The sequence below is a fragment of the Cannabis sativa genome, chromosome 1 (genome assembly GCF_029168945.1).
Source record: "Cannabis sativa cultivar Pink pepper isolate KNU-18-1 chromosome 1, ASM2916894v1, whole genome shotgun sequence".
NCBI lineage: Eukaryota > Viridiplantae > Streptophyta > Magnoliopsida > Rosales > Cannabaceae > Cannabis > Cannabis sativa.
In genome coordinates, this window is record NC_083601.1 from 21,500,043 (window position 1) to 21,514,617 (window position 14,575).

At 30.8% G+C, this 14,575-nt stretch overlaps 2 protein-coding genes across 2 annotated transcripts; one reads left to right on the forward strand and one right to left on the reverse strand.

Moving 5' to 3' along the window:
- The first annotated feature begins 5,979 nt into the window (after window positions 1-5,979).
- Window positions 5,980-8,757, forward strand: LOC133031184 (uncharacterized). The gene is made up of 3 exons (XM_061104641.1): window positions 5,980-6,084; window positions 7,342-8,301; window positions 8,485-8,757. The coding sequence occupies exons 1-3, from the start codon at window positions 5,980-5,982 to the stop codon at window positions 8,755-8,757; spliced, it is 1,338 nt and encodes a 445-aa protein (XP_060960624.1).
- Window positions 8,758-12,627: 3,870 nt separating this feature from the next.
- Window positions 12,628-13,791, reverse strand: LOC115704711 (ethylene-responsive transcription factor ERF017-like). Its single transcript, XM_030631910.2, has one exon. The coding sequence runs from the start codon at window positions 13,575-13,577 to the stop codon at window positions 12,957-12,959; it is 621 nt and encodes a 206-aa protein (XP_030487770.1). The 5' UTR covers window positions 13,578-13,791; the 3' UTR covers window positions 12,628-12,956.
- Window positions 13,792-14,575: the final 784 nt, after the last annotated feature.

Sequence of the window (14,575 nt, forward strand, 5' to 3'; positions counted from 1 at the left end):
CTCAATTGAACACCCTTGTCACGAGGATGAACATCGGTGTGGATGATCCAAACTATTTTCCCATGCCACCCCGTTTCAACCCGTATGACCAGCCACCGCCGCCGAACCCCTTTTAAGGGGCTCAGGTAAGTTTCTCTCCTCCTGGTTTATTTTCACACATTGGGGACAATGTGCATTTTAGTTTGGGGGGGGGAACTTAATCTATTTTTTCGCGTTTATTTGTTTTAGTTTAGTTTGTTTTAGTTTTTTTTTAGTCTTGCGTGATAGCTAAATTGAAAAATGGATTGAATTGTTGTTATTCACTTGTGCAATGGATTGAAACATAACTGTGTGCTTGACTTGCAACTGTTTGAATTAAATTGGATGTGTGCTAGGAAGTGATTCATGTAGGTTTAAAACATTTGCTATTCTCACATATCACTTGTGTTCTATTTGGATTGTGGAATGATTGATTGAACATGGAATAGAATTTGTTTGACATACTCTCTTGAAGCGAAATCCTTGATGATTTTTGTTTGGAAAATGATTTAGGCAAATTTTCTTTGGATCGATTGAGCCTTTCAAGCCTACCTGAAAAAAATTTTCCTTAGTATACCCAAAGTTGAGCCTTAGCCTGTTTTAAAATTTTTCACCACTTCACGGAGCTGAATTCGTTATTCTAAACTCTTTTTCACCCTGAACATATTTTGTTATGCCATAAGCCTTGAAACAAGTTTGGGGGGGGAATAAGTGCTGTAAGTGAAAAAAAAAAAATATATAAAGTGTAGGAATGAGAGATTGAAAAAAAAAATAATAAGAATATTGTGTGTTGTGCCTATGAAAAAAAAAAAAGAATAAAAATGTGTCTTCTTGAAAAAAGTTAAGAAAATTATGAGGTGCACACACAAGAAAAAAATTGCAATCTCTTATTTCTGTTTTTGGGATATATGGAAAGAAAGCAAAATAAATGTCTAGGCTTGCTTGGTTAATAGTGCTTATGGTATAGTATAGCCTAAATGACTTCTCATCTACCCATGTACCTAAGCCATGTGATTTTAACCGAAAAAGACCTATTGATTCCAGGTAGAAATTTGTCAACATTAGTGGAGAGAGGTATGTCATTCAAACTTATTGATCATGTGTTAGTGGGATGTTGGAAAGTTAGAACAGTTGTGATATTGATGGGAATTGCGATGCTTTATGTTTGTATGAATTACTTACTTGTAAACTGCACATTCAACTTAGTTCTTAGAGTTGGCAAGTTGAAATTCTGGTTATTGAAGGATTGAAGTTGTGCAGGTGGTGGTAACAATTTAATTGTTGGAAAGTTCAGCTATCATTTTTAGTTTTTTTTTTTAGTTTAGTCTTAGTCTACTCGGGGACGAGTAAAGAGTCAGTTTGGGGGAGTTTGTTAGGCTATTTTTAGCCTATGTTATGGATCCGATTTATGTGCATTCTTAGCTGTGTTGGGACGGAATTACGCTTGTTTTCTATGTTTTCAGGTTCTTTGGAGTAAAAGAGGTCTCGGGTGCATAAATTCACTGAAAAACGTGCTGAGCCGAAGAAAAACTTCATTTTATGAGTTTTTGCATATCTGGCCGCGGCGATGAAGAGTCTCGCCGCGGCGAGATACGAGAAACAGAAAGTGCCTAATTTTGGCACATTCTCGCCGCGGCGAGAGGAAGTGTCGCCGCGGCGAGATCCCGTACGGACCGGGGGTAATTTCGTCCATCGAACCCTAAATTTCAAGTATAAATAGAAAACTGCGATTGGAAGTCAGAGAGAGCGATTTGGAACCCTAAAACACAGCTGAGAGCGGCAGGAAGAGCGTAGAGATTCAAGTGAAGATCCAGAATTCACCCTTAACAGTTCTTTTCTTTATTCCTCTTTAATTTATTAATGTTGAATATTGCTATAGAAATGGTTATGGATTTGTTTCTGAACTAAATTTCCCATTTAGGGAGGATGATGATTGTTGTTTAATGTTTTCCTAGTTAATGTTTAATTACCATTCCTCAATTCTTGTGTGTGTGAAATTATCTTAATTTGTGTTTAATTTCATGTTTAAGATTGATCACCTTGTGCATGCTCTATGATCTCAATTCAAAATCTGAAAAGTGAGAATTGAGAATGCTAAAATTAAGATAATCGATGTTCTATGTGAAACGAAAGTATTTACATGACTTATGTGACGAGTAGATTATTGCTTAATGCTGATTTCATGTTAGTTTAATTAAGGAATTAATTAGATAACATGTGATTTAGAATCTAGAAGATCTGAAAGGAGCTAGGTTATTTTATAATCTGTCATTCACCCCAAGAATAGGATAGTAATTAATCATTAACAATTTGGGTAAACAACAACAGGATTCTCCTCCCTATTGTCTCATCTTGCTCAACTTTAAACTGTGTTATTAAGTTTTCTGAATTTCTTCCAAATTTTACTGTTTTTAAACCATAATTACTTTTGATTTACCGAATAGAATCATAAGTATAATTTAGTGGTACTTAATCCAATTCCCTGTGGGATCGACCTCACCTGTGTGAGATTTTACTACTTGATTGCGTATACTTGCGTAGCGTTTAAAAATATAGCAACATATATAGTTAATAATTTTTTTTTGACAACATAATTACTCAATATTAATAAAATTAATTTTTGTTCAGTTTTGTGAGTAAAAACTTAATTAATGTGTTAAACAACACACATTGATAGCAATTTTATCCAAAATCTCATTAACCCATATGGATAGGGTATTATCCATTGAATTAGGATTCAAAGTAAGGTAAGAGTATGAAAACATGTACCTAATGTGGGTATAAGGTAGGGTACGTATATAGACAGGGGTGAAGATAGGATTATTAGGGCTGGTCTTAAGCTATTTGGTGTTTAGTGTTAATAGATACTACATAATGAGTATGTATTATCAATAATAATCAACAACAAATTATGCTCATATAATTTTAGAGCATTAAGATAATAATAAACATATCTCCAATCTTGACTTTAATCTCTAATTATCATGTTGATTACACTTCTTTGATCTACACATATAAAAGAGAGCTTGTGATGAACACTACTCTTCCATTCTCTCTACACTATAGCCACAATTATCCCACCTTAAAAACCAACAAAGAGCACAACCCTCTTTATAAGAAATTATGGACCAATTAGGCCTATATGCCCAATGTGAGAGAATTAGTTGTCTTAGCCTAATAGGCTAACCAAAGACATTAATTTAAAGCATGTCTACTACTTTATGTCCATCCTATTATGGCCTAATAGTAATACTATACATTACTGATTATATAGTTATCATTATATGATAATACTAGTCACCAACACTTAATTATATTAGTCCATATAAAATATTATAATATTTAGGTCTTAATAGGTTCTTTTGGGCATTTAGACTAATAGTTTTATAGTCAAATAACATTATTTAAATTTGTTTGGTGTAGTGGTAATTTATTTTTAAAAAAATTTAAGGAAGTCACAAGTTCAACACAACACATTTTAAATTTTTTTTGTTCTTTTTTTTTTTTTTAAAAAAAAATAAACTAAAATAATATTTTTGTGATTTAAACTACTTAGTAACAATGTGTAAGGCGAAAATATAAAATTTTATTCTATAAAGATCACTTTAACCTAATTAAATATATTTTATATCTAATACTATAATTCTTATTAAAATTTGAAGTGTTGACATGATATAAATATGTAATTGCTCCACTTTAATTTTATTTCCACTACAACAGTTTTTTATATTACCGACGGAGGCATCCGCCGGTATTAATAGGCCAGACGCCGGTAATAATTAATACCGGCAGAATCCGCTGGTAATAATCCGCTGGGATTAATTGGTCGCTATTAGTGGTTATTAGCAACGAAAATGGTATTCCGCCGGTAATAATATTAATACCGGCGGATTAATAGCGGTGGGATCCGCTGGTATTAATGTCTGCACTTTTACGCGCAGATGCATTAATACCGGCGGACCCCAATCATTGTTCCGCCAATATTAATATTTTTAAATATTAAAAAAAAGCCATTATTCTAATTATTTAATATAATTAAATTAATTATAATAATTATTTTATACATAATAATTATTTCATAAATATATTATTAATTAGAAATAAAACATTAAAATTAAGAAATTAAGCATTAAAATTAATTTGTCCATTACAATATAAAGTATATTATCTTAAATAAAATTAAGAAATTGTCTTTAAATAAACTTTAAAACATAAAAATTGACATAATTAAAAAAACCTAATTATCATTATTCAAATCGGTATACTCTAAAAATTCATCTGCATTCGAGCTAAGTCTTGAACCATCAAGATTATCACGGGATTGAGCAGGCGGGGTAGGGTAATAAGGTTGTCCAGTCTGCGGTGTTGGTAAGATCTCCACATATTGTCGAGGCTGCGGACGAACCAAAATTGGTTGTTGCTGTTGTTGCTGACTCTGCGCACTGAAAAACTGACCATACATAGGCTGTTGTGGAGATCCTCTAAAATTTCACAATGTCGTCCAAGACTTGTCGATTGTCATCTAAAATTTTATAAAGGCATATAAGATTTCATGTTATGACACAATTTTAAAATATTTTATATCATTTTATGAAATAAATTATTCATCATTTAAGAGTTATTATATTATTAATTAATTATATTTTATTTTATTTTTAAGTTATTATTACTTTAATTTTTTTATATTTATTTATTATAAAAAATTAATTAAATAATTATTTTAAAAATATTACTTTAATAATTTATTAAATTTATTTATTATTATTATTATTATTATTATTATTATTATTATTCATTACTTCAAATTTATGACATATTAAATTTTCAGTATTTTTTTAAAAAATAAATTATTATTTTTAATAATTTAAAAATTATTTTACTATTAATTAATTAAATTAATTTTTCATATTTATATTTCTAAGTAAGTATTACTTTATATATATATTACATTTTTTTATTTAAAAAATTTATAACTAATTTAATTTATTTTTATTTTATTTTTAAAAATTTATTCTTTCAAATTTTTTATATTTATTATTCATGATTTTTTATATTACTCTACTTAATTATATTTTTGTATATTTATTTTTCAAAGCACTTTTAATTTATAATTTTCTTCATGTTAAATCTTTATTATCTATATACTACAATATTACATAATTATTTTAAAATATTATTTTTATTATAATTAACTTTTTAAGTAATTAATATATTCTTATTCTAATTTTTTTAAAAAAAATTAAAAAACATTACATAATTAATTATTTAACAAGCTTATAATTTTGTAACTATTCAAAATTCTAAATATTAAACAAAAATACACATTTATTATTATAAAATACATTTATTACTATATAAACTTAAAATCTAAAATTTTACAAATTTACACATTTAAAACTTTTAAACAATATATAATATATATTATATTTATTATTATATAAAAATTTACATATTTATAATTTTTAACAATATATTATATATACATATAATATAATATATACACTGTTTAAAAATTATATATGTATATATATACATATAATATATTGTTTAAGAATTATGCATTTGTATATAACACATATATCATACATACAAAAAATTATATATTTACACATACACAAAAAAATTACTAAACATTTGCATAAAAACTACAAACATAAAATTATATATTTACAGATACATTTGCATAAAAATTTACACATACACAGATATATAAATGTAATATACCAATTACTAAACATTCAAAGATTGAAAAAAAAAAAAAAACAAACCTGTAAATTTTTCTGCCAAGCTTTTACTCCTCCCGCGTTTTCAGTTTCCGTTACTGTTTCGAGCAAAATATCTCCTCCAAAACTTCAAGCATGAAGAAAAAATTAATAACTATCAAAGAAAAATAAAAATAAAATGGAAAAATAAAAAAACCATAGTGAAAAACACATTACCTGTAAAAAAAATGATGTTGCAATGGCGCTTCACGGTGGCAAACAAGCGGACTATGGCGGAGGAGGACGACTCGGAGGAGGGAACTATGGCAGAGGAGGGTCGGGCTTAGGGAGGAGGAGGAGAAGGGTCGGAGTGGGGTGGTGTGAAATGGAAGGGAAATGGAAAATATTTTCTGAGTTATGGGGGGGATTATATAGACATTTATTACCGGCGGGGGGATTATATAGACATTTATTACCGGCGGGACCCGCCGGTATTAATAAAACGGTCAGAATCCCCTGACTTATACCGGCGGAACCCGTCGGCAATAATCCGCCGGTATTAGTCTTTTCAAAATTTGGGCGGTAAAAATCCCGCCCAAACTATTAGAGGTAAATTTTCTGCCGGTAATACTAAAGTTCCGCCGGGAATACTAAATTTAAATAAATATTTACTTAATTTTTAATTATTCAAAATTAATACCGGCGGAATGCCTTTTCTGCCGGTAATAACCCCTTTAAGACTGTCGGTTTGGCTCCGCCGGTATTACTTCCGCCGGTACTGAGTAAAAATGTTATGGTGTTCTAACTTCGTCCATATATATATAAATAGTATGAAAAATATATAAAAACATGATTATATAATACTTTATTATTATTATTTTAATTTAGTAATTATACTTTTTTGACTAATTTTATATAGAATAAATACTTATATATATAAGTGTTTTTTAATGTCATTATTATTATTTTTTTTTTTATTTCTTAAAATTTATTAGGGTAGGATTTACTCGTAGGTACCCTACTCGTAAAAAATAATAGGGGTAATGAGATAGGGTATGAGAAGAATTTTTTTTAAAGGTAAGGTCATGAAATAAATATACCCTGCCAATATCTTGCCCATTATCATCCTTAGACATATATAAGACCTAAATTTTAAATAATTGTAACTCATAAAAATATGTAATATCAGTTATTTATACATTTTTCTTTAATAAATTATCTCTCACGAAATTAAAAGAAAAATAAAATTTTACAAATATTAAGAACTAATAATACTAAAAAATTATAAGATTTATATTAGTAATAAGCTCAAAATTTTAGATATTTATGTCACAATTAACTCTACTGACTAAGGATTGTTTACTGGAATGAGAATTATAATAATATTATTGTGTTTAATTCATTGGGAGACCTAATTGAAAAGCTTACTTGACCTAATTATCCTGTTAATTAAGTGTGAAGTGAACTCATTAATTAGAAACTGCTCCCAAGAATTAAAAAAAGAAAAAAAAATAGGAAAGGGAGCCAACTCATTAATACAACTTAATCTGAATAAAGCTTAATCAAAAAATCTGATTAAAGTTTTATACTTAATATCTTCTTTGCTACACGACTCCTGAAGGCTCGGTATTTTCTTACTGGCTCTTTTCTTACAGCGGAGATTGGTTCTAATCCGAGTTTCGTCTGGCGTAGTATTTTTGAAGCTCGAGATTTGGTAGCGGCAGGGGTGCGTAAGAGTGTTGGTGCGGGTCTCTCGGTTAGCATTTTGTCAGATCCTTGCCTTGCTGAGATGGATCATCATTTTATTGAGTCCACACACCCGGGGTTAATTGGAAAAACAGTTTCTAGCCTTATGAGGATCGATGAGCGAGCTTGGGATGTTGAGATTCTTGAAGATTTTTTCGAGACGCGTGATAGGTTGGCTATTCTCTCTATTCCCCTCAGTTCTTCCATTCATGAAGATGCATGGTATTGGAGCTTTGAAAAGTCGGGGCTGTACACTGTAAAGAGTGCCTATCGGTACTTGGATGATTTAAAAAATGGCTTTTCTACCGACAACTCTGCTGGTTTTTGGAAGAAAATCTGGGCTCTAAACATTCCGCCGAAGGTGAGAAATTTTATTTGGAGAGCTGCTTCTAATGTGTTGCCTACGTGTGCTCAGTTGGTTACAAGACATGTCCCGATTAGTGGCATCTGTCAGTTGTGTAACAGCAGCAATGAAACAATTTTTCATGCTCTTGTTGGTTGCTCTTTTGCTCGCTCTTGTTGGCACCGGTCTTGTGTGGATATTGGTAGCTGGTTGGAGATGGCCTTCTCGGCCTGGTGGTCTAATTTGTCACACAGGGTCAGTGAGCATATGTTGGAAGAGGCAGCTATGGTTGCTTGGGGCATTTGGCGAGCTAGAAACGATGTAGTTTGGAACCAGAAATCTTCAAACGCTGCTGGTGTTGTTCTCTCGGCTAGGCGTACTCTTGATCAATATCAAATTGCTCAATCTTCGAAAAATGATTGTTTATTATTTTTTCGTGGTGATGAAACAGTTGTTGAGCATTGGAAACCTCCTAATTTTAACCAGATCAAGGTCAAAGTCGATGGTGCAATTTTTGAGTAGTGGGGGCGTTATGGTGTTGGGTGTACAGCCCGTGATCATGAAGGTAAAATTGTGGCTGCTTTCAACAAATCTTTTAAAGGTCGGGTACAACCCGAGATGGTTGAAATCATTGGCATCAAAGAGGCTCTTAGTTGGATTGATAGTTTTTCTTAGGGTGATGTTGTTCTTGAGACAGATAGTTTAGTTTGTGTTCAAGCTATTTTAAGTTCTCTTTCTACGCCTTCTCAATTTGGACTTATTGTTTCTGATTGTAAGTTTTTGCTTACTCGTTTGTCTTTTGTTTCTGTGTGTTTTGTTAAACGATCTTCAAACAGAGCCGCTCATTATATGGTGCGAGCTTCTTGTTTCTCCACAGGTCGTACTATCCAGGAGGGTTTTCTATCTCCTGAGTTAGTTGCCATTGCTTTGGCTGATTTCTCAGTTTAATGAATACTGAAATTTTTATTCAAAAAAAAATATCTTCTTTGCTGAATCATTAAAGTCTTAATTAGTTCAATTGTAATAACAACTTAACATGAACTATTATAAGTTGGACCTTGAAGTGAGAAAGTCAAATATTATACACAGCATATTTGATTTAGAAAATATATATCTATACTAATTAAAGCTAACAGTACTGTAATAATAAAATTAAGCTCTGTACGTATTGCTCAAATTCTCTGTTCTCGTGGTCCTGCAGTACTACTCTATTTCAATAAAATCAAACAAAGCTATAATTCTGGCTTTGCTGTCGTTGTTGTACCCGTTTGGGGGCCTATTCATTTTTCGCCGCCGACCTCAGGCACGAGCCAAACCAAATCAGTTTATAAACCTCAGCCAAATATTGTCGTTTATATATATATATATTATATTAATTAGTAATTACCTACTACTTCACGTATTTGATGTTTTGTCATGCTTTATGGTCAAATTACTGCAACTTTAATGAGAGTATCAAATTAAACGTTTAAATTACATATTGTACATACTTACTTGTTGTACTGAAAATGTTAATACAAAGACGGAACTTAAAATTGGTCGGAGATTTAAAGATAGGCCCAAATAAATGGTGAAAAGCGAAATGCCGGTGGCAGGAGATTTAGTTATCAATGTCATTTTAAGTTTGGATTAGAGGACGGTACGGTGTACACTAGAAGAAAAAGAAAGTCTGTGAATAAATAAATAGGATGAGTGATTTGTTTTAAGCCGTTGGAATGGGAGGTAGAGATGTTTTGACGTGACGAGTTACCTGCCACGTGGACAATGATGCATGAGACGAGTGGCTCAAATTAATCAATCAAATTGTGTCCTAAACTTGGTGTATATTCTCCCACAAAAAAAACTTGGTGTATATTATTATATATTTCCGTTCTAGTTTGACATTTGTAACTGATCAGTTTTGATTCTAACCAAAATAAAATTTAAGGTTATAAAGAATAAAAATATAAGAATAATAAAAGGAATGAATATAGAAATAGGAATAATAATGAAATTAAATAAAATGTATAAAAAAATTAATAATATTTTTTTATTTTATATTGAAATTACTATTTTTTTTAGATAAAATAATTATTCTATCAAAATATATAATGGAAATTCAATTGTTTAATATATAACTAAATAAAAATGTGGAATATCGTCTCCCATTGTCTTGCGGCCCTCAATGCTCTGGACAAGAAGAAACTCCCAAATTGGAGGCTGGCTCCGATTCTTTGATATTTTGAATTATCTTGCTCTGTTTCAAGGATTTAAGTGTTGTTTTTGCAAAAGAGATAATTTAAAGTTTGTTAATGATTTGGCTGTCCAAGCCACAGTGGTGAGATCAAGGATCTTCGTTGTATTGGGGAGGAATCGTCTCTTTCTTTTTCTAGAGTTATGAACTATTTTATTACTTTTAACTAAACATCACTTAAGTTAGGACACAATTTTAAACAACAAATTTCAGTTCGTGAGAACTCATTGTACCTAACACCCTTATCGTATAATATTATTATTGATGTAATTTAATATTGAGTCTTTAGTATACTTATTATGGAAAATAGTACCTCATTATTGTATTAGACACTTTTTGCAATACTCTCCATGGTATAGACTTAAGAGTGCCCATCAACAGACCCAATCATAGGCATAGGCGCGCTAGGCTTGTGCTTAGGGCTCAATTTTTTTCCTTTATTAAAATTATATATTTCTTTTATTAATTTTGAAAAACACAACAATTTTTTAAATAAGGAACTAAAAATATCATCAGTTAAGGTTACATTCGATTACTACTTAGCTATTAAAGGGCTAGCTATTGTTGGTTTTTTTTATTTTTTTTAATTTGTGAAATCACGATGATAAATTTTAGAATTGTTTAACATTGGAGATGACCTTAGAGTACATGAAACACCGAGTCCAACCAATATTTCTTTAAGAGGAAAATGTGAGGTGATGAAGAGGTGGCGATTTAGGTCACGACACGCGAGTTTGACGCGAAGACAAGTTGAGATTTACGGGTACTACACGATATAAAAATTATATGGGTCGTGTTCATGTTTGTGTTTTATCAGTCTTTCGTGTTGCAAGTCATATTCATGTTAGTCATTTAAAATAAATTTAAGAACACACGACATGATGACACTAAAAATAACAATTTAGCTTACAATCCACCAACACGATATGAGATTATGTGGGTTCGACATGACACAAAATTTATTCAAGTCCTGAAGGTCCAATAAATTGAAATGTCGGATTGCAAATATTTAATTGTGATCCATCTAATTAAAAAAAAATTAAAAATTAACCCAATTATGATTTTATTGGTTTAGTCGAGTTAACTCGTTCAAATCGATTTTTATTATTATTGTTAGTTTTGTGTTCAATAATTAAATTTTAACAAAATAAATATATGTTATAGTGTAAATTAATAAAGATTGTAGTATTAATAAGCGGTTTGCAAATTTGTTTGAACACCTACTTTCTGACAAAAATTCTTTTTTGACACAACGGTTGGTGATAGGTACCTTTATGGGCGATGTTATGCTGACAAAATGCGGTGCCAGTTAAAGCCTTTCTGCAGATTGAATATGAATATTTTGACTATTTTTGAAGAATCGGAAAAGAAGAATGGAACTGAATTTGAACTTTATTAATTAATTGTAAAATAAATGGAAAATGGGCAAAGCTTTATTAAATTGAAGAGGTACCTTCCTTTCCTTAATTCTTCTACTTGACTATCTATGGTGAGTATGAATGATAACATGGTCCGCTAAGCTGACTGTAAATGCCATATTTGAGTACTATTAAGGGTCAGTTTGGTACAGCTGTGTTGTAGAAAAAAGCAGCTGTAGCTGTACTGTGAGGAAAATCAACTGTAGCAGAATTGTGGAAAAAAGTTGAACTGAGTGTTTGGTAAATTATAATTTTTAAAGTGCTGCGACTTGTTAAGATTCTATTATAATAATAATAATATTTTAATCTAGTTCATTATAATCACAAATATATATAAAAAAAAAATCTATGTTATATAAAATTTTTATTTTTTATATATTTTTAATTAATTTTTTTATAGTATAAATTTATATGCATTTGATAAAAATAATTTTTAATATCTTTAAATTATATTTTTATCACTTGTAAAAGATAAAATTGTAATTTATAAGAAACATAAATTGATATTGTTTGTTAATACTAAAAATATAAATATAAAATATTTTTTAAAATAAAATAAAAAATTAGAAATTTAAATATTAATTATTTATAAATATTTTTTCATTTAAAAATATTTTTATTTTTTATAATATATAATAAATAATTAAATAAATTTTTAGCAAAAATAATTTATTATAGTGTCTTTTGATCAAAACAGCTTTTTCTAAAAGTTGGGTTGTACCAACTTTAGCTTTTAACTGTAGCTTTTTCATAAATTTTTCAATAAGTTGTTTTTTAACTGTTTACTAAACACTTTTTTGTCACAGCTTGTTTGAAAAACAGCTTTTAACTTTTCCAAAAATTATGCGAAAAGAGCCTTAAGTTGGTAGATTCAATTAGCTTTTACAAATCACACAACAGTCTATGACCAACTTGTAATTAAATTAAAAGTCACTTATTTTAATAACATAATGGGTCCTGTGTTAGTACTATTATTTTTGCACGTGTTTAATTTTCTAGAATAAATTGTATAACATATCATATCATTGAAGGGTCCACACATTGTGCAAATGGGATTGTGTTTTTATTTTATTTTTTCTGAAAAGTGTGTCCATCCAAATTAAATGAATCTAATCCTTATCTGTTTATGCGGGTCCAAACTGATTTATAGAAAATTGCACATTAGAGTTCAATAATAATACTTGCTACAAAATTACAAAATGTATAATAATGTCTTTACATTTTGATTACAAAAAATAATTGCTATTAAAAAAAAACCAAACGCACACAATTTATATGAAATTGTGGAAGATGATACTATTGACTGAAGGATGTTCCGTACTAAAATTGGTCCACCCAAACCCGAATTTAAATTACTCCGGGTGAAATAACAAGTCAATGAGATTCGGAAAAAATCTAAAACATGATCCGAATACTGACCCGTAAAAAAATTAGATAGTATCTAGAGTATTTCTTTTCTTTTCCTTTGTTTTTTTTTTATAATTATGTATATTTTTTCAGAAATTCCAGAGATATGAATCCTGAACTAGAACGCCATCGAAGGAATTATCTTCATAATCGATAGTTGGCATCGGCGGTGCGTAAAAATCGCCAGTCAGATCATCAAAACCCGGAAACAACCCGTAATCCGTAGCGTAATTACCCGAACCCATATTCGAGAACAAATCCATATACGACACGTCAGTCGCCACGTCACTGTCGAAGTGAGCCATTCCACTTCCATCCGACACTGATGGCGATGGTGACTCCATCTGTATCAGCTCCGGCACGGTTCGATCCGAATGGTGGTGGCTGTTCGAAGCCTCCGAGTTCGCGAACCTCGCCGCCTCAGCCTGGATCTCGGTCGGCGTGAGAGACCTGCCGCCGGCAATCTCCGGCGGATTGTCGGGGAAGTTGAACTTGGCTGACCTGCCACGCAAGCAAAAAAGAGCAGCGTCGAATGCACGCGCCGCCTTCTCGGCGGTGTCGTAAGATCCCAACCAAATCCTCTCACGGCTGTTTGGTAGTCTGATTTCAGAGACCCATTTCCCCCACTTCCTCTTCCTTACGCCCTTGTACCTTAAATCATTTCTCTCTGATTCGGGCTGATTCTTCTCAATAGTGTTTTGTTTCACCATTTTTTCGTTTTTCTTTTGTTTGATTTAGTAAAGTTGTTGTTTGTATTGGTTAAAAGTAACAAATAATAATAATAATAATAATATAATGAATAAATCCCGTGATGATGAGATAATTGTGATTTAGAACAGAAGAGTGGCTCGTGTGTGGGGAAACAAAAGAATTTGTTATGATCAGTATTGTGTTTGGTTTGGTGGTGTTATGAATTGAAGTTTTTGCGGCTCGGGAATATTTATACGTGAGGGTTATTTTAGAGCGTGTTTTTAGTGTGCTGGGACTGAGAGCTTTCAATTTTGAAAATGTTGACTGATGGGTCAACTCTTAATAGGCGCGTTGGGACAAGAAGCAGCAGCCGTAAAGCATCAGAAATAGGCTATTTAACAAAATTAAAATACAAGCAAACACGTGTAAAGGACTGAGATACTGTGACGTGGCTTACGCGGGGTGGGGGAGCCTTTGATCCACGTGTGACTTTGTTTTTTCTTTCTTATACCCTTTCGATCTTATTTCATCAGTAAATTTTACACTCTCCTTTTTGTAAAATCTGCTAAAATATTAATAGTAAAATTTACAAAATAATTTAAATTTATTTTATGCAATATAAATTTAGGATCGTTTTGAGATAGAATAATTGTTTATGGTCTTACACTGCAATTTATAACTATTTTTACGAGCAGTTATTTTTGCTAATAATAAATGTTTTTATAAAATCTATTTTTAACTCTTCCTATTTTTGATAAGTATAAATATTAAACTATTTTTTTTTTGATAAACAAAATGATTATATTGTTATAAATCATGTATGTGAATGTAGTGTAGTAGACGTAGTACAGATGCTTTTATTGATATCTTTTTTTTGTTTGGGTCAATGGTTCAAATACACCGTAACTCTTCATGAGAGGGATTATATTGACACATGATTCTCAGAATTGTCTAAGCTATCAAAGGAATGAGGAAAGAATTTGCGCCACGTAATTCCCTTTTTGTTAAGTAAAAAAAA

What these genes read in the sequence shown, in the direction of transcription:
- LOC133031184 (XM_061104641.1), top strand. Translation starts at nt 5,980, where the DNA reads ATGGCGCTTCACGGTGGCAAACAAGCGGACTATGGCGGAGGAGGACGA. An exon ending in TAGGGAGGAGGAGGAGAAGG is followed by an intron (nt 6,085 to 7,341) that starts GTCGGAGTGGGG and finishes CGACTCCTGAAG; the next exon opens with GCTCGGTATTTTCTTACTGG. An exon ending in CTAATTTTAACCAGATCAAG is followed by an intron (nt 8,302 to 8,484) that starts GTCAAAGTCGAT and finishes AGTTTTTCTTAG; the next exon opens with GGTGATGTTGTTCTTGAGAC.
- LOC115704711 (XM_030631910.2), bottom strand. Translation starts at nt 13,577, where the DNA reads ATGGTGAAACAAAACACTATTGAGAAGAATCAGCCCGAATCAGAGAGA.